Source organism: Scylla paramamosain, chromosome 21, assembly GCF_035594125.1.
Source record: "Scylla paramamosain isolate STU-SP2022 chromosome 21, ASM3559412v1, whole genome shotgun sequence".
NCBI classification, from domain to species: domain Eukaryota; kingdom Metazoa; phylum Arthropoda; class Malacostraca; order Decapoda; family Portunidae; genus Scylla; species Scylla paramamosain.
This window is the reverse complement of record NC_087171.1, coordinates 22,197,800-22,221,593: the sequence shown is the minus strand read 5'-3', so window position 1 is coordinate 22,221,593 and position 23,794 is coordinate 22,197,800. Positions and strand designations below refer to the sequence as shown.

The 23,794-nt window shown below is 48.0% G+C and overlaps 1 protein-coding gene across 8 annotated transcripts in view; it reads right to left on the bottom strand.

The window, feature by feature from the left end:
- LOC135111256 (zinc finger protein 853-like) overlaps positions 1-23,794 on the bottom strand; it is a 57,192-nt gene that overhangs the window by 5,456 nt on the left and 27,942 nt on the right. For 7 of the 8 annotated variants that reach the window (XM_064024472.1, XM_064024471.1, XM_064024473.1 and 4 more), the window contains 5 exons: positions 4,908-5,054; positions 4,413-4,630; positions 3,361-3,884; positions 1,068-1,774; positions 698-946 (listed from right to left, as the gene is read on the bottom strand). In XM_064024472.1, the coding sequence (XP_063880542.1) occupies positions 698-946; positions 1,068-1,774; positions 3,361-3,884; positions 4,413-4,630; positions 4,908-5,054 (1,845 nt within the window). The remainder of the gene's footprint in view (positions 1-697; positions 947-1,067; positions 1,775-3,360; positions 3,885-4,412; positions 4,631-4,907; positions 5,055-23,794) is intronic. The other variant, XM_064024474.1, reaches the window with a different exon arrangement.

Here is a 23,794-nt window from a genome sequence, read left to right as displayed (position 1 = left end):
CGAGGTTTTTGCGTCATTATGCCGCCCTTGTCCTTCCACGTGCTTCCCACGCCACTCATTCAAGAGGCGGGGACGCAGAGTGGAAGGACAAAGGCTGGGGTTAGACTGAAGCAGGATTTCCCAACATCTGACGCTCCCAGGTCATTCTTACTGTGGTGTTCTTTCTCGCCGAGGGGACACACACACTACATGCTACTCGCAACAACATGCACTACTATGCCAATATTAACAAACTCACAATTAACAGTACAGCATGCAAGTAATGCACTAAGATAAGATTCAAGACTAAAGACAGTGTTAAAACGAGAATCAAACACTTTAAGTAAACATATATGTACATGCATGTCTTGAAAAACTCCAGAGAACTGATAACTAAATAACTATTAGTAATATTTTTTCTCCTTATTCACTTGAAGACGCCAAGCAAAGATCATCGAATTAAGAGCATTGCAATCTACTGTCACAAATAATGCGTACACAAGATCAAGTTACTGTGGTCAGCAGAAAGAATATTGGATTTCGTTGCATCAGCAAAAAGCTCAATCATAAATCAGCTCAGCCTCAGTGAAGCAAGCCGTCAGAGGCAGCACAGGTCCGCCAGCGCGGCGGGCGGCGGGGAGGCGCAAAGCAAGCTTCTTTTTGCAATGGACATAATCCAGGAAAGGTTTCCGACTCCGCATCGCCAGTCGCGCCTTACCTGTGGAGGTGTTGCCTGAGGAGGAGGTGGAGAGGTTGCGCTGACGGGAGGTGGTGGTGGTGGTGGTGGTGATGTCAGAAGTACCGTTGTCACGTCCGCCGGTGCTCAGCCCATTGTCCTCCTCCTCCTCCCCCATCTCGCCTTTGGGAGTCAACAGCTCCGTCTTGCTCAGGATGGCATCTGCGAGAGACGGGACTTTAAGTCTTCCCTCATCCTCTACAGTCACTCTCAGAGAGAGGTGACCACCATCTTGTGGAAGAAATAAAAATTTATAAAAATAAGTAGGTAAATGGAAACAAGAAAGTCCCTAAAAAAAATAAAAAAAACACCCTATATGACTGAACAGTACGGTAAGACAGCGTGCACGTACCCTCAGGCGGGGACAGGCTGTCCTTGTCTGCTGGACTCAGGGACTTGTCGTCGTCTTGCCTTCGGTCACACTCCTGAGAGGGAGCCTCTTTCTCATTCACCTCTTGCTGTGGCTGTGGTGGCTTTTGCTGCTGATGATGGTGATATTGATGCTGTGTTTGCGGTGGAGGTTGTTGCTGCTGCTGCGACTGCTGTTGAGACTGTTGCTGCTGCTGCTGTAGTGGCTGCGGCGGCGGCGGCTGCGTCGGCGGTTGTTGCTGTTGCGACACTTGTGACTGCGGCTGCTGCTGCTGCTGCTGTTGCTGCTGCGGCTGTGGTTGCTGCGGGTGCAACTGCTTTTCGCTTTCTCGATCTCGCTCCCTCTCCCATTCCTTGTCTAATTCTTTTTCTGATAGCCTAATGTTTTCTCTGTCTCTCTCCCTCTCTACCTCCCGATCTCTCGCTCTTTCTCGTTCTCTTTCTCGCTCACGTTCTCTTTCACGTTCTCGTTCTCGTTCACGTTCTCTCTCTCGTTCTCTTTCTCGTTCCCGCTCCAGGTCAAGTTCGGACGCCCCCCGCGGAGGCCACAGGGGCAGGTGGCGGTCCTTGTCGTCGTGGTGATCGTAGTGGGAAGGCGGCGGCGGCGGCAGCTTGTGAGGATTTCGCTCCAGCATCTTCTTGGAGTCGTGCAGGAGAGGTAGCGTGAAGGGCAGGCCGAATGGGGGAACCCTGGGGACACAGCAACGGGTGAGAGAGAGAAACGAGTTGCTACAATATTAATAGACACACATATATCAACATAACATACGCAAATCTAGCTCTAGGGAGATGAAAAAGAGGAAGACGAAGATGAAAACAAAGAAGAGTTCTTTCATTGATATATATATTCTCCCTAAGCCTCATACATCGATGTGGTGCTAGTTTAGGTACGGTTTCAAGGGATACCACTAAAGGCCAAAGGAATACTCGTGCAGTTAAAACCTTCAAGCTCATGTAGATATATTTCTTATCAAAATCATCCAAGTTCACTCAGATAGCAAGAGTAATTTTGCCGTCAAAGGGTTAATGCATCCAAGCCTTTCATCTATCTAGTTCCCACAGGGAGTACACACACACACACACACACACACACACACACACACACACACACACACACTGCCACACTGCAGGTGAAATCGATTACATTACTCTTGTAGCGGGACACAAGTCACCGCTCCTTGCACTCCGTTTTCTGTTTTATTTTCACCCTTCCCTTTTCACTCTCTCTACTGCACAGGCTTTTGTCTTTCATATCTTTTTCATCACTTTATACATATTTCCTACTTGTACACATTCTTTGCACGCTCTTTGACACATGTGTTACACATCTTCTCAATACATCATATTACTCCTTTCTTCACACAGACATACACACACACATACACTCTCTTTTTCCATAATTTTGTATATATATCATTTATTGTGTTAAGTAATTTTGTATATATTGTTCATATTTTTACCTGAATAAACAGAGAATACCCAGGCTGTTTCCTTTGCCAGAGCTACACAGTTATGACACTGGAAATTGTTACTTTAAGGACTAAACACTGCTATGACCAAGAGTCATAGTTGGGAGCCTACACTTCTCGCTTGAGCAGCTTCCGGGCGGCCAAGTAGCACCTCACCTTCGCTACACTCTCTATTACAAACACAGCGGCATCTTTTGTGAGTCCGGGCATCACACACAATACATGAGATGGGATTACCACACACACCCCTCTGCCGCACTGCACATGGCCATGCACATGCCTCTAGACTCGATAACTTTTCCATGTTGAGCTCTGCATGATATGAGCTTACTTATCCGGATCAAATCACTTATACACACACACACACACACATACACATTCACAATTCCTTAGGTATTCAAATGCTGCTTTTCCGATATAACCAGAGATTGACATTGAAATCCACGTTCATAATGCATATCGTACCTATCATCTCTCTCCAACCGCTGCAATCTGGAGGGAATATCAATATACTACTGAAGATAACGCGTGCATTGATGTGTTTGTCTGATGCGAGCGGACCGAGGCGTGGACCCAACAACCGCCTCGTGTTGTCAGATAAGGTGATGCTCTTACAGACGCATAAAAAAAAAAAAAAAGGAAAACTACAATAAGCCAGCAGTCCTACGCATAGTCCCTATACAGAACATACATACCTATCATCCATAAATATATATACTAACACCCTAATAACTGAGCAATGACTGGAGCATGGAAGGAGCATCTACCACAATAAACTAGAGGAGCAGGAACGTGTGGAGCACTCACCCAAGCTGCTGTACCATCTTGGGATCCGGCACGGGGGACTGCGGGGAGGTGCGGGGCGGCAGGAGGCTGGACCCTGCCGTCGGGTCGTATTGGTGGTGGGGCGAACGAGGCCTCACCAAACCGCCGGGAAAGAAGGGTGGGGCGGGCAGCGTTGGGCCGGGGCTTTTAGAGGATGGGCGGGATATGAGAGACGAGGAATAGAGGAGAGAGCGAGCCTGAGTGAACGAGCCTGTGGAAGGTATGTTGGGTCCCTGCGGAGAGGGTGGGCGCCGTGAGTAGCCTCCGGGCACCATGCTGAAGTTGGACAGATCTCTGATGTCTCTCATGTCTGACCGACCGTCCCTGCCGCCCACCCGCACCTCCCGGCCCTCCTGAGCCAGACTGAGGGCAGACTCCACAGGCGAGGGCTTGGGTCGCTTGGCTGGCGGAGGCGTGGAGGAGGACACACTGCCTTCCAGCCGCCGCTCCTTCCCTCCCCCGCCATCGTCTTCTTCTTTGCTCGCTACATCAGCCAGTCCTTTTATCTGCATGGTGTATGCATGATTAGTATAACATTATTACATCACAATGCCATTATGTGTCAAACTTTATTCCAGAAGTGAATATCCTGAATGTCACAGTGAACTTTGAAGCTTCAAGGCTTCAAGAAAATACGTGTGTATAAACATAATACACTTTAAGAAATCTGATTAAAGTGGTTAGTGTTTCTGCAGCTGGAGAAATACACGGTTGTATTCTCTAACATTATGGGCTCTCTCTAAGACTGTTTTTCAATGATCACAGGGATGATTAGTTGGCTTATAACGACTGCAAATGACAGAATCGTTATTAAAATACCACTAGAATGATGAAGACACTCTTGAAATCACAAACAACCTCCAACACAGCTTTCAAGGTCTAAAGACACTTATCCTCCAATAATGAATGGTCCTTTTTGACCTCTCTTTAGGGACTGGCACTCTCAGTGGGCCTTTTTTCGCACTTTCTGTTCCCATGATCAGTGCCCCTCTTACATCAAACAAAACACAATACCACGGTTCCTGCAGCCTCACCTTAAGAGTCTCTGCGGTCTTGAGTAGCGAGGAGAGCTGGTCCTGTTCAATGTTGACTTCACCTCGGTACATGTAGTCCACGAGGGCGCGGAGGTCGGCATAGCGGGTGCCGTCCAATATGATGACCGGCTGCTGCCCCTCCGGTGACGCCTGCAGGATCCTCTCAAAGTGCGCCGAGGATGCCAGCAGCACCAGCTTGTGCACCCGAAGGACATGGCCTGGGGAAGAGACGCCTGGGTGAAGGGGACAGCGAGCGAGACCATTACGCGATGTTAGAGATAAAGCAATATAGGGATAAATATATGCATGAACAGAGAGAGAGAGAGAGAGAGAGAGAGAGAGAGAGAGAGAGAGAGAGAGAGAGAGAGAGTCCACGTGTGAATAAAGGAGGAAGGGAGGGAGGGGATGGCGAGTGGAGAGAGAGAGTGCCCCACAAATAAAGCAGCGGGCAGCGTGAGGGGTCGCGAGAGGACTGACTGACTGACTGCTGCTCACCTTCACAGAAGAGTGATACATCCGCATACTGCTGAGAGTTAAGGACTGCTTCCAGCACCCCGAGGAGGTTGTGCTGGTGATTGTTCCAGCGCAGGCAGTAGTGCTGCTGAGGCCCGTAGCTGCTGCTCATCCCGGAACCGGCCAGACCTGCAAAACACAGTGAAATCAACCTTAAGAACGCATCTCGAAGAGTATTCCTTTCTACCAGGCTAGTGACTCTGAAACGCTTCTGCACCGCACCTCCAATACATTCAAAGGCATTAATTGAAGTTACACGAATTCCCAAGGGTGTTTTTTTACGATTCTAGTGACAGATCAACAAAATTTCTGCATTATTAACAAGAAAAACACTCTTGAGAACCCGGGTAATCATCTCTGTGGTCTTTGAAAATACTCGTGGTAAAAAAGCGTTTGAAAATACGGGCCCCACCCATCCACAAAAGAAGATGGTGCAATTGAGGAGCTGTTGGTGGCCCGAGTGTTTCATCAGTGGTTGCTGAGGTACACTGCCTCATGAATTCTGGACAACCATCACCACCCGAAAGGCAAATCATACATGTACATGACTCCTAACTAACAGTCTAAGCAAAATTCAGTAAATAACCAAGAAAAAAGTATTTGCTTAGTTCCAAACAGACAAATGTAAATACAGAGGTAATGTAAATACGCGGGAGTTCGCGATATGTTTGTTTGGATCAGGATTTTTCATCTTCGTCTTTGTAATCCTCTTTGACCGATCCCGCGCCTCAGTGACCCTCACTGGGGCGCCACCAGACTGTCAACACCAAACACACGTGACACACACCACGCTAAAAGGAATTAATGGCGCCGCACGTATGATATATGAACTCAGGAGTAATCTTCCTAAGCTCTCCGCTACTACACACACACACACACACACACACACACGTGGGCTTCAGCTTTCCTCTCCTACACCTCGACTCGCCGCGTTACGTGTGCTGGGGATGCACCCGATGACTTGACACTCAAAAATCGTCGACTTACTTATTGCTATTCGTCCTTCACGTTTTCTCTTTCTTTACTATTGAAATTAGATTCTGCGCCACTCAGTTTTGGTGCGTTACACAGCAGGCCGTTAAAGAAAGCACTGCCCTCACGTAGATTTACACCTGATGTAAAATACAGTTACAGAAAAATTATCACTGAATATCATTTTCCGGGACTTTTACCTTCAATCACTACCATAAGAACCATCACACGAGACACAGTGCATGTTCAAAGTACGTTTTCTATTCTGGTCTCGCCCCTGTATGCCTCCGCTCATAAAGGAGTCACTGATCATGCAGGGAGCGATCTTTTGCGACACATCACGACTTGCCACAGCACGGGAGCATTACTGTTCCCAAACACTTCCCGTCTTCCCAACACACACAATATGAAACACGGCAAGTCGATACAGAGAACGTTTTAGTCGCTTTTGGTCAGTGCTAATAAAAAAATAATAGATAAATAAATAAATAAGTAAAAAAACACTTTTGCTCTATCATCACGACTATTACCAAAAGCCACAGAGATGATTAGACGGGTTCTCAAGAGTGTTTCTCCATTCGATAATGTAGAAATCTTCTTAATTTGTCACTAGAACCGTAAAAACACTCTTGAAAACCTGTATAGTTTCAACGAGGACATTTTAAAAGTAACTGTGGTACGGGCAGAAGTGTTTCAGTATGTGGGGGACAATACTAGGGTAAATCCGCAGACTAACATGTCCCCCCACCTTCAGCTGTCACAGGGCAATACAGGCACAACTTTACTTCCCCTACCGTCTTCAAGTCCTGAAGGGCGGCACGAGGGCGGCTTCAGTACCTCTCCCCGACACTCCCCTCCCCTCGGTGTTAAAGGGATCAGCAATAATAAGCCTAAGCAAGTGTCGCCACACCTCCACATCTCTCGCCCACAAAGACACTATATATCCTCGCTTCGTCCTGCATGGCTTATGAGAAATGCACGTTTGTTTACCTTAATACTACGTCCATTCTCATGCCCCGGCGATGGTAGAAGATCAAGACCAAGAACAAGAACAAGAAGAATAAAAAAATATGAAGAAAAAGGAGATTACGTCGAAAACAACAACAACAACAACAACAAAACACACACACACACACACACACACACACACACACACTGCCCCTCCCACCCTGCCTCCCTCCCTCCATCCTTCCAACACACGCCGCCCGCCCTTCTCACCGGCCGCTCATTCATGTTGCAAGTTGCAAAGGCAGTAAAAAAAAGCTGACCGCCTTTATGGAGCTATTTTGTGGCTCGTGGTTTCGTCTCTTTTTTTTTTTTTTCTGAACCACCGTCGTCGTGTGTCAGTTATGGGCTGCGATGGTCGAGGCTGCCAGTCAAGGATAAACCCAAGAACACCTTTTTCTTTCCTCCCATAGACCCAAAACCTCCGCTTCCCCGTCCCCCGAGGATGAGAGTGGCGGCGGGGGCTTTCTACGGAAGAATTTTACTGCGCTGAATCTATGGCGCTCGCGGGGAGGCTTCCTTGTTCAAGCTTACAAGGAACAGGAAACCTAAGAACACCAGGCCGTCCGTACGATGCTTTCCTGAGAAGTATCCGGGGAGGCTAAACACGAAGGGCTGAGTTGTTGCCGAAGCCTGGATTGACTTTACCTACAAATGCTTATGATTGCAAGCACAGTAACAACACAATATAACATAGCAGTGGTGTATGATGTGGCAAGAGAACTGGGGATGCCGTCACGGAGGCTGCCGAAGAAGAAAGTGAAGAAGTAAGAAGAGAAGAAGTGGAAGTGTTACAACAATATAGCAGGCGTAGGATACATGACATGGCAGTGAAGTGTCACACCAGAAGGCAACTTTGAAAAAGGAGACTGGAAGAGCTGAAGAATAGAGTGAAGAAGAAAAGAAAAAAAAGACAGGTGAGGGTGTTGCGACAGTACACCAGGCGAGGAAAGCAATAAATGACAATCAGAAACCAAAGGCTGCTGAAGAAGAGAGTGGAGAAGAAAGGAGGTGGAAGTGCTGAGGCGCTCGCGGACAGCAGTGTAGCATCGCAAGGCTCAGGGAGGAGGGGGCAAGGATAAGAGAGGATGAGGAAGAGGGATTAGGAGGCCGGCAGTGGGAAGGCAGTAAAGCCGAGGGAACCCACCGCTATCGTTACGGGGCCATTCTCTTCGTGTACAAGAAGGTCCATTAAATATCGCAGTGACAGTTTTACACACTCCCGGACCTAATTAAGACTTAATAACACATGGCTGGGACTACGTGTGTGTGTGTGTGTGTGTGTGTATGCTGTATAAACAAACAGTTTTAGGGAACGAAACTAAGTACGAGTACGTACGACATTCACTCAGTTTGCCTTGTCTTGAATAGCGGAGGTGTGTTGGCGAGTGGAGGGATGCAGGTTTTGAGGCATTAAGGACCTGTACACTCTCTGCCAATTGAGAAATACTATAACAAAGATCGTAAATTAGTTGTACACCCTCTAGAATTTTATAACTCTTAAAAGTTCAGTCGCCTGTTTGTTAAGTGGCGATAAAACATCTTATTAATGTATACAAGTGGACACGTCACATAAGCATTATTACGAAAAGTTTTATTCTCTCATGTGGGTTGGTTTCAAAGGCCACGAAGGTCAAATGTCGGTTTTTCATGAGCGTTTTTCCTACTAATGATGTAAAATACTTGTTAAACTACCGTCTAAAATCATGAAAACATCTTTGACAAGCTTCAGTAACTTCCATCACAGCCTGTCAAAAGTAACAGAGATAAAAACGACGAAGTGGTTGAGAATATCGTGCAATGATGCTGGCGATGGAAGGGAGTCGTAAGAAATTCCACTACTGATATATTTTAGAAGAAAACAGTAAGCATTTCACCACCACGAAGACAAGTGCGTGTAGAGGATCTGAAAAAAAATCATTCAGAAAGTTATCATACTGTTACCATACCGTTTCCCTAAGCCAAGTTGCGGTTCACGTTCACAGGGTTCAGGCACGCAGGTTTACGACACTAGGATGGCTGGACGCCCATTTTTTTTTCTTTCAAACATTTTACTGTGTATGAGGCAAGCGAAGACGGCCAGGTGTGGACAGTGGTCTTAGTTGGCCGTGCCTGCGACCGCTGATGGCCAAATTACGGCACTCCTGCGGCCGTTTGCAAGATATCCAGGCCGCCGCCACACAAAAGAAAGGTTCCACCCTTGTTTGAGTTCAGTTGTCGCCATTCTTCCTCTGAAGCGAGCGGGAAAAGTGAATATTACGGACGAATACTTAAGAATTTGATCTGAAATATAAAAAAATCCAGTTTTCATCCTAATTTGTTGCTCCTTGTGAGTCTCTTCATAGGGTTCAGTAGCAGCCTTTGGTTATACACGGGGCGCATGGAGACCGGGTCGCGTGGCCCTTCACCCCAGCCTTCCCTGTGTCAATGGGCGACCGTCTGCCTTACACACACTGTTTTTTTACAACCCCCACCCCCCTCTCGGGCTTGCCATTCATTGCAAGGGTGCAGGGGTTGGTCGGGACGCCAGTGGTCACAGCAGCGTCCCGAGCGGCGGTGGCGAGCGAGGCTTAAAGTTTTGCTGGGTTTCTCATTGGCTCTGTTGCCCCTGACGTCACGCGCTTGTCCTCCAATGCCAGGGTGCGGCGCCTCTCAGCTCAGTGTCGAGGGCACGTAGCATGGAAAGGAAGCCAATTAGCGCCGATGGCAGTCACTACATTCACCAAATGATTACTCTCTCTCTCTCTCTCTCTCTCTCTCTCTCTCTCTCTCTCTCTCTCTCTCTCTCTCTCTCTCTCTCTCTCTAATAACAACAACAACAACAACGACAACAACAACCACAACACGAGTGTTGAAGCACCAGGCTGCACGGGTGCGGGGCTGTGGGCTGCCGCAGGGTGGGTGGGTGGGTGGACGTGTGGGCGGGGAACTCGCCTGGTGAGGCCCAAGGCATGCTGCTGCCTCGCCTTTCTGAGGCTTCCATCACAGGGCCGCGACGAGAGGTGCTACGCCCTCACGCCTCCCTTCACACCTACTGATATTGTATACATCCCCGGCACCACTCGCGGCTCAACTTTCGCTATAACGTGTTGCTTTCCTCCAACTCTTGGTCACTCCTAGCTGGCCTGAGCGCCGCCTGCCCTGCTCTGTGTGGTAAGAGTGGTAATGAAGATGCAGCTATCTCTGGTTACCCGATGACCTTCATAATCTTACCCACCGGTGCTATACTCAAGTCGTATACATAACTGGGGTGACTATGTGTAACATGGACTGCCACGTGTAGACCAACTGGCTTCTTGCAGCTTCTCTTATGTTCTTATGTCCATAGAAATGTAACTTTTAAAAATACTAGTAAATAAGGTATGTGAAGGAAAGGTGAAGTCTGGCCGGCGGGACCTGAACGTGTATGTGTGTGTTAAGTACATTACCCCCCCACATTTTTGTACATTTTTGTATTTTTACAGACACGAATTTGCCTTTCTCTACTAAACTATAGTGGGTGTTGATGAATAACGCATACAAATTACCATTGTTCGACACGTTATGCCAGAAGAACTGATAGAAATTAGCTTTGAAAAGTACGTGAACTGTGAGACTGGCGATAATTTTACACCTGACTGGAGAGGGGAGGAACACTGCTGCAGTAGGCTTACGTGGAGAACAGAGAGTGTGGGAAGGTGACACGGGAATGAGAGGGCTAATAAGAGGAGGAACTGTGTTGGAACGGCGAGTGTAAAGATCTTGCCAGACAGACAGAGATAGGTCAATTATAATAGATAATGAAGAGATGAGTAGATATGTAGGCGCACAAATACAGATGAACATATAAACAGAACGATAAGCGAGTTTTACAGACACAAACATAGCCGTTCTAGAATACAAACTAGCAAGAGAAAACAACGCTGGCAGTGTAATAGTTCTGGACGCGTGGATAATGCGTCTCGCCGGCGTGCATAATGTATACGTGCCTCGGGTAGCCTCCAGCACAACGCCCAGCCTCAGGTCACCTTCGCTGGCTGCCTTTGGAACACTTCTGCGCCGCAACTCCACTACTTTCAAAAGGCTCTAATTGAAGCTACACGAGTCTGTAAGGGTGTTTCTACGGTTCTTGTGACAAATTAACAAAATTTCTACGTTAATAAAGGAGAAACAGTCGTGGTGAGAGTAAAAGTTTCAGAATACGGCACTTTGTTCCACCGCTGACACGCCTCGCACTGCCCTTCTCTCAAGCCTCGTGTATCAAGCCGCGCCTGTGAGTACTTGGTGACAGACCTCGGCAGGATGGGGAGGAGCGGAGGGGCGTCACCCATCTTTCCTTCCTGCCCGACGCCTGCAGGTTCTCGGAAGTGGCGTGGGGAGCACGGCGGGTCGCGGCTGATGTACGGCGGGATCACACTGAGCCACGTGAGGCGCCGACACCAATTTTGATCATTATAGGCTTGGCGCGTCCACGAGGGGCGCGTGTGGGGTGCGGGGGAGGAGGGGAGGCGGCGTGCGGGGGGAGGCAGATCACGCAACGGTAGGTACATATTATGGTCTTCGACAAACTGGTTTTCTTTGACGTCTGAACGCGTGGAGAGTTTTCGTCAAGTGAAATAAGACCACTGAGGAGCCTGATTCCTGCCGCCGTGAGTGGCTGCAACCAGGGAGAAAGGAGAGGCAGTGGCGGGCGTGGCGCAACGGCGGAATGGGACCCCAGGCTGCACCCGACACATGCAAGGCGAGCAGTGCCAATAGCGAGCCAACGGGAACTCAGAGGGTGGCCAGGTGAGAGTGGCAATGCTTCCTGTGGACAATATCAGGAAATGTGCGCGTGTCACCTATGAGCAATGTGCGGCAGGTATGTTGCTCCCTCCTTTCCCCCCCCCCACCACCTTCCCTCTAGCTCTCTCTTCCTCTAGCCCTCCCTCCCTATTCTTCACCCTCTGTCACCTCAAGTTTCTTTTCACTGTTTCTCACGAGCGTGTGTGTATCCCCCGCCATCCCCACTAAGCACTTCCCCGCGTGTTCCCTTCTTCCCCGTCACTGCACCTCCTCACACAGACACACACACAGACACACACACACACAGAAGAAGGATAGACACTGAGATGTAGGAGAGATAGGCAGGAAGGAGCAAGAGAGAAGAAAGACAAGAAGAATGAAGGGCGGGAAGGAAAAATTCATGAGGAAAGGAGAGGAGGATGACAAGCAAGGGAGGAAAGGAGAGGAGAGGAGGGAGGAAGAGTTTGGTGAAGGGGAAGAGGGTGAAGTGTGCAAGGGAGGGGGGAAAGGGTGAGAGGGAAGGGCGGTAAACGGGAGGGGAGAGGGAAACAGGCGGATACATCAAAGCTCTCTCTCTCTCTCTCTCTCTCTCTCTCTCTCTCTCTCTCTCTCTCTCTCTCTCTCTCTCTCTCTCTCTCTCTCTCTCTCTCTCTCCCTCCCTCCGCCTTGGCCGCCCCCACAGCAAAAAGTGACTGGCCAAAAAAAGGGGAGTTGGCCCACAACACGACTCATAATGATCAAGAACGACAGTCTCTCATGATATGTTTTCCCCTTCCCTTCCCTTCCCTTCTATTCTCTTTTTTTTTTATCCCTTATTTCTCTCTTCCCTTCCCCTCGCGACTGTTCTAATTCTCCTCTCCCTCCATCTCCCTTCTAATGTTTTCCTCGCTTTTCTTTCATTTATGTTTATCCTTCACTTCTCTCCCCCTCGTTAACCTTCAAATTCTCATCTCCTCTTTCTCGTCTTTCTCCTCCTTTTCAAATCTTCTTTCATTTCTCTTCGTTTCAAATCTTTCTTTCTCTCCTCTATGTTTTCCCTTTTCTTCCCTTCCCCTTATCATTCATTTTAATTCCAATGTTCTCCTGTCTTTCCTCTTCCCCTTCCTTCTTCTCCTTCACTATTGGTATATGCAGCTGTACGAGTTTATTTTCAAGAGTTTTCATTTAAAATCGCACGTGATATTCATTCAAGTCATTATAAAGTTTTTTTTTTTTTTTTGTCCTTGAAATGCAAGCACGAAAGAAAACGTTTAAGCCTAACTGCGTTTTCTTCATATACTTCCTGTTCCCGTTGCACTTGTCCTTCCTCGCCACTGAATGCATATACGAGAGAAAAAAATTGAAGCTTCACTGTTGCTATCTTTTCAAATTTCTTTCCTCGTCCTTATCATCGTCACTGCCCTCGTCCTTCCCCATCACTCAGGTGCATACACGAAAGTAGAGACGCAAGCTTTAGCGTTAATATCTCTTTCGTTACCCCTTCCCTCCTCCTCCTCCTCCTCCTCCTCCCATTTTTTACTCCCCTCGCCACACCCCCTTCCACTTCCCCATATATCTCCTTGCACCTGTATTCCTCACCCCTTCTTCTCCACCCTTTTTTTCTTTTTTTCTCTACTAAATTTTCCCTCACTGCCTCACTCTATCCCCTGAGCCCATGTATCCCCAATTCCCTTCCAACCTTCCAGCCCCTTCCCTGCTCTCCCCACAGCCCATATCCCTCCCTTTCCCTTCCCTATCCCTGCACCCTTCCATGCACTGGTGGCCAAAGTTATACGCGGAGCCAGTAATGAGAGGGTAGGGTGGTGAGGGAAGAGGGAAGGGGAGAGGAGAGGATCATAGGAAGAGGTCTAGTCTCGGCTGCTCCCCCTTCCTTCCTTCCCCTCTGTCTCTCTCTATCATTCTATTTTCTTCTATCTCCCGTCCCACCTCAGTCAGCGAGTCAGTCAGGCAGTCAGTCAGCCAGTCAGTCAGTCAATCAGTCAGTCAATCAGTCAAACACACCCAGCAGCCAAAGATCAGACAGGAGACCAGCCTGGAAACACGTGACTACCACCACCACCACCACCACCACCACTACCGCCACCACCACCGCCACCGCCGCCAGGACCAGCACCCTCAATAGCAGTAGGCACACAACAGAGGGCGGCGCGTCCCTCCTACGAGTGAGTTACGAAATGACCATTACCGCACGAAGCCAGGTGAGTAACACACGAGAGACTGTTAATTAGCCCGCGGCAGCCAGGTAGATAGTCAATACACGCGACGACAGTGCTACCTGAGTTCCACGGGCGCGCGGCAACAGACTAAGGAAGGCGAGGGGAGAAGGGGAGAGAAGGGGCAGACGGACGACCTAAGTACAGCGGGAGGAGGAGAGAACGAGAAGGAGAAGCATACAGGAGAGAAAGCAAAGGGAAAGAAGAATAGAAGGGGATAAAGCGAGCATTAGAACAGTTGCAAGGGGAAGGAAAGGGAGAAAGAATGAATAAAAAGAATGGAAGGGAAGGGAAGGTACTGCGTAAATGTGGGGGATGTCATTGGTTTCCCTCGTGTTATGTAGCTGGTGTATGGTTCTTATCGTTCTTATCCCTCTAACATGTCTATCCCCAGTGGAAATGATACTGCTGTTGTTGTTGTTGCCGTTATTAATTAGGCGGCAGGAAGTGAGATATTTGTTGCTGCTGTAGTATTAGAAGTAGTGACTGTTGTTGTAGCAGTAGTGGCGTTGTTTGGCTTCTAGCTTAGTAACCAACTAGGAAACAAACAAGCTAGACAGGCAGACACAGACACAAACTGACAGACAAGCAATAAAACAGCTAGACAAACAGAGATAACCAACTAGATACTTCAGACAGGCAATAGACAGTCGCACGAACAGACATACAGACGGATGGAGGGGTAGGAAGGCAGACGGATGGAAGGAGCGACAAGCAGATAGATAATCAAACGGATGTGAAGCATAATTTTGTGTTTATCGCCCGAGACTTGCTGTGTGTGATGGGCAGCCAATTTCACACCTATAGTCATCCACGCCGCATCATACAAACTCAATGAAATGATACAAGGATGGTACTTTACATACGCCACATTGCGGATCCTCAAAGTTCAAACGGAAGAACAGAACATGTGTTGGCTTTCCTTCAGTATATTTTCTCTTATGGGACAGACAAGAACCGGATTTCTCAGTGGAGTCTCCTTGAAAATTAGGTGCTCTGTGTAATACCAGTATTTCATGTGAGTAATCCTGGATAGATTTTATAGAACGAAACTTACAATTACAGGTACTGGAGGGTTTCAGCTACTCGACCGCTTCAAAGTAAGACGAGGGCACTGGAGAAGCTGCAAGACGTCAGTGAGTCAACTCGTGGCAGTCCCTCTATAACACATAATCCACCTACCAGAGTCTATTATGCATTGTTCTATACACTTGAACTAGGCTTGAATCAGTCTCGAGAAGCCTTAACAGACTTGCCCACCAAGAAGACTCACTGCCTTGTATTGCTGATTCATGAACCTGTGGCATGTATAAATATATATATAACTCTTGTTTTTTTTACTCCCATTTGGCAGCATCGAGTGGTCTATAAATATGATCTAGTCTTTTTCTTCTTTTTTTTTTTGTCTTTTTCCCTGGTGTGTGATGTAACGTTAGTGAAAAAAAAAACAAAAAAAACACGGCAATGAACTCATTCGAAGACTGAATTCGTAATTGGTAATGGTGACTGATCTACAAATGCTAGTACTGCACTGCGCTCAACACTCGTGAACCGATACAAAAGTGCAAGGAGAGACAGAATCATCGAGACACATCAGGAAATAAAGCGGCCTCCATTGCACGGGTTTTGTCTGACGGCCAGTCTTAAAAGCTTACTATTAATGACTTGAAAGCAGTGTCAGAGAGAGAGAGAGAGAGAGAGAGAGAGAGAGAGAGAGAGAGAGAGAGAGAGAGAGAGAGAGACTATGATCATCAACTAAAGACCTTATTCTGAACACCTGCCAGATATCAGGAAATCTATCAAGAAATACAGTGAGTGGCTTTCAGATATGACCAGCGCCCGTCCACCACCACCAGCACCACCGCAGCGACACGACCACTCTCAAGCCGCAAATGACCTCCACTTTAGGCCTATCGTGGTCACCTCAGGCATGTGGCTCATACCGAGGTGAATTTACGCCACCAATAAGGCTGATTACTGAAACACCTGTCGCACGTTAAGTACATACATTCACTGGGTTTACTCCTCTCAACAGGGACAGTATTGTTCTGTCTCTGTCTCCGTCTCTCCGTCGTTGAAGGGAAGCCTGGTGTGTCAGGTACTAAAGAGAGCACCGTAATACACTGCGGAGCCTTCAAATGTTAGCAATCAATCGAAATTATATAAGGTAAAGCAGTGATCAGTGGAGAGTATACTGACGGGAAGAACAGTACCAAGCCCCAGGAAGAATGCTGGAAGTGACTGAGGTATATACTTTCAAAGAGTCTCTCTCTTCATAATATGAGGGAGCGGATTTGTTAAGTGCCTGGATATAAAGAATTCTCAGTTTGCTAGCATCTTTTGAAAGCATCTAATAGTATTAAGTTCGTGTAGTCCTTGGCGTTTTAATGGTAAAGTAGCCGTTTAGTTCGCCGGCTCAGAAATCTGTTGTTGCGGGGTGTAGACCCGTCCCTGTGACATGCAGCGGGCGTGAATCACAGGCCAAGACGGCGCAACCTTCACAGACATGGTTAGCAACTCCATACTGAAAGGTGACGAAAAGCTAAAGAGGCCGCGGGGGTGACGCAGCAGCGCGTGAGGGCGGCGGCGGCCAGAATGCATGCCAGCCCTACATATTGATCCCGGGCCGCCGCCTCCCTGCTGGCCATGCAAGGCGACCCGCCCTCCCCTCCCGCCTAGCAGGGGGGGAGCTTGGCCTACAGAGGTGCCAGAAGTAGGGAAGGACTTTTCTGATCGCGAGGAAGGCAAGGAAACAAGAGTGGGTGGCGAAATGCTGCACTGAGACGTGGAGGCGTTGGAGTGCCCTGCGGTTATGAAGCCACGCGTGAACATAGATAAGGGAGGTGATAGGAAGAGGGGGTGATAATACACTCATACACACGCCTTTCACTCCACCACCGACATCAACGTGGCTCGGCGCACTGTTTCCCCTCTTGAAGCCACAGATGCAATAATTTCTGGAAAAACCTAACGGGTTTTTTCGTAACTTCTGGCGCGCCGTTGTGTATCACCTGATGTCTGGAATTATCTGCAGATGAACAATGAATAGCGGATATCCGAAGGGGGGGTGGGACGGTTGCGTAACTTTGGAAATAGCGTCCAACAACGTGACAGTTTAGTGTGTGTGTGTGTGTATGTGTGTGTGTGTGTGTGTGTGTGTATGTGTGTGTATGTGTGTGTGTGTGTGTGTGTGTGTGTGTGTGTGTGTGTGTGTGTGTGTGTGTGGAATTAAGTATTAAAGATGCCACGTGGAGCGAGCAGTGGAGTGTTGGTGGAGGTGAGCGGGGACGTCCGTTTGTACCTAATGACTCCTGAACAGAGGCACCACCGCTCGTCCACTGCTGGGGACTATCTTCGAGTCCCGCGGCAGCACCGAACTAAGGCGGCGGCCGGATGAGCTACGGTGTACAACGTTACCGTCACTTACATACATAAATACAAAACATCTTTTCCCCGCCCTACGTATTTACTCTCTTTATTAGCCAGGTTATCTAGACAAATCAATCAATACGCATACTTTTAACATGTGTGCTTCCTCTTCCTCCTCCTCCACCTCTTCTTCTTTACAGGTATGATGCAACGCTGGGTCTTTCTCAACCCATAAATTGCAGCCTTAACCCATAGAGGGCAAGAGAGTCGGTCCTCCCGCCGGATGCGTTATCAGAACCTTGACTTGACGCCGTAACGGGTGAAACGGCGTGTAATGGTGATGGTGGTGTGTAGAGGTGTTGCTTGTATGTACGGTTGTATGGTAATGGTATGTGTGTGTGTGTGTGTGTGTGTGTGTGTGTGTGTGTGTGTGTGTTACTGTAGCGACGGCCATAGCGTATTCATAAAGCACTTTAACTGTATTTCCATAGAGACGTTATGACGAGCGGCCGTGCATCGTGACGCAGGAATGTACACCGATGCTAAGGGTGATGTGGTGGTGTTTGGCGTAGCAATGTGTGGTGGTGGCGTGGTGAGGTATAGCGTGCTGTGGTGAGGCAAGAGTGTTGAGTGGTGATGAGGCGTGTATGTATATATTGCAAAGGCCTCACATACCGCCCTCTCGTTGCGTGCTGTAGGTGTATGGTGTATGCAGAGTAGCGTGTGGTGCGTGGGTGTTGAGTATGATTGAGTGTGGTGTGGGATGAAGCGAGAGGTAACGCCACACCCTGTCACCATTACTGCCACACATGGGTCTTCGCCGTTCCATTCTCCCCAAACATTTGCATGCGGAATCACGGAGGCTCCACTGAGGAGACGCAAGGGCCCGTGTGTGTGGGAAGGGTGAGAGAAAGTAAGGCCTGTATTCTGAAACACTTTGCTCTCTCATCACGACCATTTCCGAAGACCACAGAGATGACTACCCGGGTTCTCAAGAGTGTTTCTCCTGTTAATAATGTAGAAATCTTGTTATTCTGTCACTAGAAACATAAAATCATCCTTACAAAATTGCCACTTCAACTAGAGTCTTTTGAAAGTAGTTACAGTGTGGCGCAGAAGTGTTTCAGAATACTGTCCAAAGAAAGACGAAGAGAAGAGAGCGCGGATCATACATTCTACAGTCACTGTCAAAAAAGATTATGTTCTGGTACTAAACTAGAGATTACGCTTCTATTTCAATACGTACAAACTTTCGAATCGGTATATCTGCTGTTTTCTTTAATGCATGATATGTGTCACCGTTTGGCTGTGCTAGGGTGAATAACGCTTAAAATACTGGTGTGTTAAACGTTAAGGTAAGTTTGATTAGCTTTGTGACGTTGCGAAGCTCCTCTCGTCTGTGCAGGTGTGCGCACGCTGGACGAGGGACGCTCAACACACCTGCATCACATTCGTTACTCATCTAATCTAATGAATTCAAACGCTAGCACACTTACCCTAGCCATCGGAAATGCCAGTTAGCCCCCCTCCCTCTTCTCCCCTCTCCCCTCCCGTGACCCCCACTCACGCTCACGCTCACGTTCAAGTATAGATAATCGTTTAGTCTACTTCAGAGTTCATTCACTAGTCTATTCATCAAGTTTATCACGTGTTCCTCTAGTCCCCAAACTCTTTATTTCTAGTATACATGCTTCTTATTTAATTTTCAATGCCGCTATTATGTTCAATATAATAATCTATGTTAAAAAAAAATAGAAAACTCAGGTTATAATGAAATGCAATACTGAGGGTTCCACTTCACAGCATCTCGCCTTTGCTTCGGACACCATTACATCTTATTATCTTTACGGCTTTTTTTTTTTTTCACCTTTCTTATAATTTCCTGTTCCAGCAGCGACTCTTAACGGTGGAGCAGGTGACTCCATTGTGAAGGAAGACGGCAGTGAGTGAATTCAGGGAGAGAGAAGACAAGAGGGTTGAGATGAGGGCTGTGTTGGCGGGGGGGGGAGTCGCACATACACACACAAACACACACACACACACACACACACACACACACACACACACACACACACACACACACACACACACACACACACAAACACACACACACACACACGAGGCAATGCCATGGTTTGCAGCGTAAGTTGAATGACACTCCCTCTGGGCAGTCTATGCTCTGAATCCTCCCTTTGTGTCTCCTTTTGTCCAGCTTTTTTCTTTTTCTCTACTGGTGAAGGATATTGATCTCCGTTTCTCATCCCTCCCTACTTCCTTCTTTTTTCTTTCACTTCACATGTCAGATCGGCAGAATGAGCGAGGCGCCGCACCTGAGACGCGGTTCTGGCGGTCAGTATGCACGAACTTAACGAGAAATCTCACATAGAAATTCACATTGCAGTATTTCCCCTTTATTTGAAAATTCTGTTTGTGGGATGATGAGTTACACTGTATGATAACTTTATTTTTGTTGCTCTCGCAGACGCAATGCAGGAGCTTGACACATTTGTCGCTGGTGGTGCGTTCTGAGATAGTGCCGCGGCCGATGACCGCTCCCTGAGGCAAAGCAGACGCGAGGCGGAATAAACGAGAGAGAAAAAAGAAAAAAAATACAGCGTGCCACACTATCCGATAACTGGCAGTGTAGGCCCACACAAAGTTCCTGGAAACCCACCCCTCCCTCCCTCCCTCCCTCACGTGCGGTTGCCAGGCGTTCCTTTTCGTGCCACGCCCTCACACCAAGGCAGCCCCACAAACCTCAAGCTTTCTTTTAATATTCCGCATCGCACCCATACAGAATATACAATAAAGAAAAAAAAGGAGAAAAAAGAAAGAATCCCCTTTGTGTTCCCGACAGCCTTAAGGTCAGGGAGGGAACGCGGGAAGGTCGGAGTGGAAGGAGAGCCTGGACTGGCTTGGCCTGGCGTGGTGTGGTGCGGTGTGGTGGTGTGTGATGTCTGGCGCACACGCACCTTGCTTCGGACAGCTCACAGAATCATTCAATGCCACAAATATGCGACACGTTGCCTCCACTATGAAGAGGAACACGATGAGCAAGGAACGCCGGTGTCTGGATCAGTGCGTTATCGCAGCTGGATGAACAACGAGCTGAATGAAATGATAAGTTTGCAAAGCTGAAGTACAGGATAATGGCAGACGGTGGAATGGTAAGGTGTGCCGTGTATGGTGTTATATGGTATTAATGAGAGAGAGAGAGACAGAGAGAGAGAGAGAGAGAGAGAGAGAGAGAGAGAGAGAGAGAGAGAGAGAGAGAGAGAGAGAGAGAGAGAGAGAGAGACACGCCACAAGGTCTATGAAGGTGCCAGTCAGTCAGCCTGCTCTTATTTCCTCCCTGAAGACTGGTGGGGGCTGGGGGTCTGAACATTAGCCCACGAGCAATACGTACACCTTTAATAAACGCATGTCAGGTAATGGGAATGAGACACAGGTGCATAACATTCACTGCTGGCCGTACAGTAGCCTTTCTTCATCGGTTTCCCTCTAATCGATGGGGCCTTCTTTAGTGGCACCTGTGAAAAAAGTTTGTTTATGTATGGTGTTGCTTGGCTACTGCGGTTGCTGTTCTCATACCCTCACCCACGCTCCCTACGGCTTGTCAACGCCCTCTGTACGGTCGTGCCTTCCCCGTTGTAGCAATTATATGCATCTATAATTCAGTATTCAGAGGGTTAATAATGCTAGATTACATTCCCCTGTTGAAGAGACACTTCTCATTCATGAAAATCCACCGGTCTTTGCAGTTGCTACAAAATTACGGGTTACGGGCGGACCTGCACCTCGTCTGGAGAAAATTACACATCTCCAACCTTTAATCTTTTTTTTTTTTTCTCCGTGGACGGTGAGCAGTAACGGGCGGTTCGTGCAGTGTACGTTTTGGCGGAGCCTTGCGAATAACTCCGTCGCCCGTACGGGTTCTCTTTCATGTTGTATGGCCAGTTTTTAAGTTACCCTGCAAGAGGATACTGGTTTTTCAATTTCCCGCTGAAAATAACGAGAGTGGCTTTACAGGTATTGAGTAAGAAGCGCGCGCGCCGTGTGTGTGTGTGTGTGTGTGTGTGTGTAGGGAACCCTGCATTCCTAGTCTAATGGCGGGCGAGGAGAAGGAGGGTTTCAGCGGTGCCGTGGGCCAGAAGCAGCCGCCTCCTACTCCCTCACGCCCCTCAGTCAGCCTAGCGAGGGGAGCCGTGCCGACGGTGACTCATGCAACCCTACCCGCTTTTTATAGCTTTATGTTATTTATGTTGTGGAAGGGACTCGACCGGGGGATGAAGCTGGGGAGGTAGGGAGGTGGGGATGCGGAAGAGGAGGAGGAGGATGAAAGAACGGGTGACAAGGAGACAATCCTCGGGTATACTCGTGCACACTGCCTCGTAATTCCAGGCTACACGGCTCCCTTTCTGCCTAACACCTCTCCAATTAGCTATTGTGCAACGTTCTCCCGACTACCCAAGACTGAACCTGTATTCAGAAACTCTCTGATCTCTCAACCAAGACTATTTTCCAAGGCTACAGAGATAATAAGCCGTGTTTTCAAGAAAGTTTCTCCTTTTAGTAATATAGAAATCTTATTAATCTGTCACTAGAACCATGACAACACCCTTCTTACGCCGGTGATTCTTACGCCTCCCTGTATCGATCTCATTTCAATACCACTGTTCAATTACGAGATGTATTGAATCACGTACAAGGCAAATACTGACATTAACCCCGCAGCAACACGCCAGTAAATGCACAGTAACCTTTCACGATCAACGAGTCTGTACAAATTGGTTAGATGTGGATAGAGAAATAGAGACAGAGAGCGAAAGGAAGCTAAGTACAAGAGATGCAATACTGTACGCCCTTCATCTCAAGATCAAAGAGAACCCAGATGAGCACTTCTTAGCCAAAAGGTCATTAAGGGAACGTCATTTGTTAGAGTTACTCGCGTATATGAATCCTGATACAGCAATAAAGTGTCGAATGAAAGAGGCAGCGGCGGAGGGGGAACGTAAAACAGTTTATGGTCCAACTCTGACATTCTTGTACCAAAGGGTAAGTAAAAACAACCACGTGCTTCGGAGGTTTGGCTGCAGTTTCATAATGTTTCGCTGAACTTCAAGAGCGAACGATGTACCAAGGACGAGTTTTCCTGCAGACAACTTTCCTTCAATGCTCTCTTGGGTTACGTGAACGTGGAGACGACGAAGGTACCAAATTCTCATCGTAAACAGAGATCTGAATATTGGCAGTCATCTCTCTCTCTCTCTCTCTCTCTCTCTCTCATCACAAGTATAGTAAAAGTATAGTAAACATGGCTGCCAGAGCTTCTTTCTTCTTTTGCGTCAACATGATTGGTTCTTGCTAGTTATTTTTTGACATGGGCACAATAGCGTCTCTCCACTAACGGAAATAGTAAGATTATACTAAAAGTGGCTTTATATCCCCGCTCTAAATATAATACGCAGACTATTAGAGCACCAGAGTACTTAAGAGGAGCTAGCAAGGCACAGGTGAAGTAAGCCTCCCTCGACTGTACCTGCACGCTTCAGTCTCAGTGGGAGTGCGGCGGCCCATTGAGCAAGGGGACATGAGGGAGACGAGGGAGGGATAAAGGCCGCCAGGTTGGATGCTTGTTATGAGGTGAGGCAAGTGTATGATGACTGTAAACACTACCTTGGGAGCCGCGCTGGTCTGTGTCTAACATGATGAGCGGCCTTGGTGAGGATGAATGAGAGAGAGAGAGAGAGAGAGAGAGAGAGAGAGAGAGAGAGAGAGAGAGAGAGAGAGAGAGAGAGAGAGAGAGAGATGGGGTGGGGGCACTGTTAATCATTCAGTTGAAAACAATAATAATAACAACAACAGCAATAACAACAAAAAAAAACATCAGAGCAGGAAGCAGCAGAAGGCCCAGAAGAAAATTTTAGGACAAAGGTAACACTGCGGTACACACTCATGATTAAATGAAGGTGACGTGGCAGTGGAGGAGGAGAGGGGCGTTAGCAGCAGTAGAGAGGAAGGATAGGCGAAGATCACTCAATCACACATGCATCATTCCCTCTTTACCTCAGCCACCTTTGCGTAAACCCTGAGGCAATACGAACACACACATACGCAGTAGAAATCCAGGAGGAACAAGGTGCATCACCAAAGTCGCCTTAAGGGTGTGAACGAGCCTTGGAGCCTTGCAGCCTTGGGAAACTGGCGTGATTTATGAACCTATTGCACCGCGGAAGGAACACATGTGCACCCAATTACCGCAAATGGCGCGGGGGAGGGTGGCTCTACTGCCGGAGATAGTATGCAGCGGCGGTGGCTACATTATAAGACGCAGCAGCCGTGGCGTAGGAAGGCCGATAGAAGGCTGCTCGATCTGGCGGTGGCAGGGACGACTAAGTGCATATGGTCACTGTTGCACTGATCCCTCCCCAACACTGCTCAGTGATACGGGTGGGGAGTGGGTGCTTGGAGAGAGGCATGAGTGGGAAGGAGAAGGATAAGTAGGACGGGGCAGTGTATGCGTGTGACAGAATATAAAACAATAGG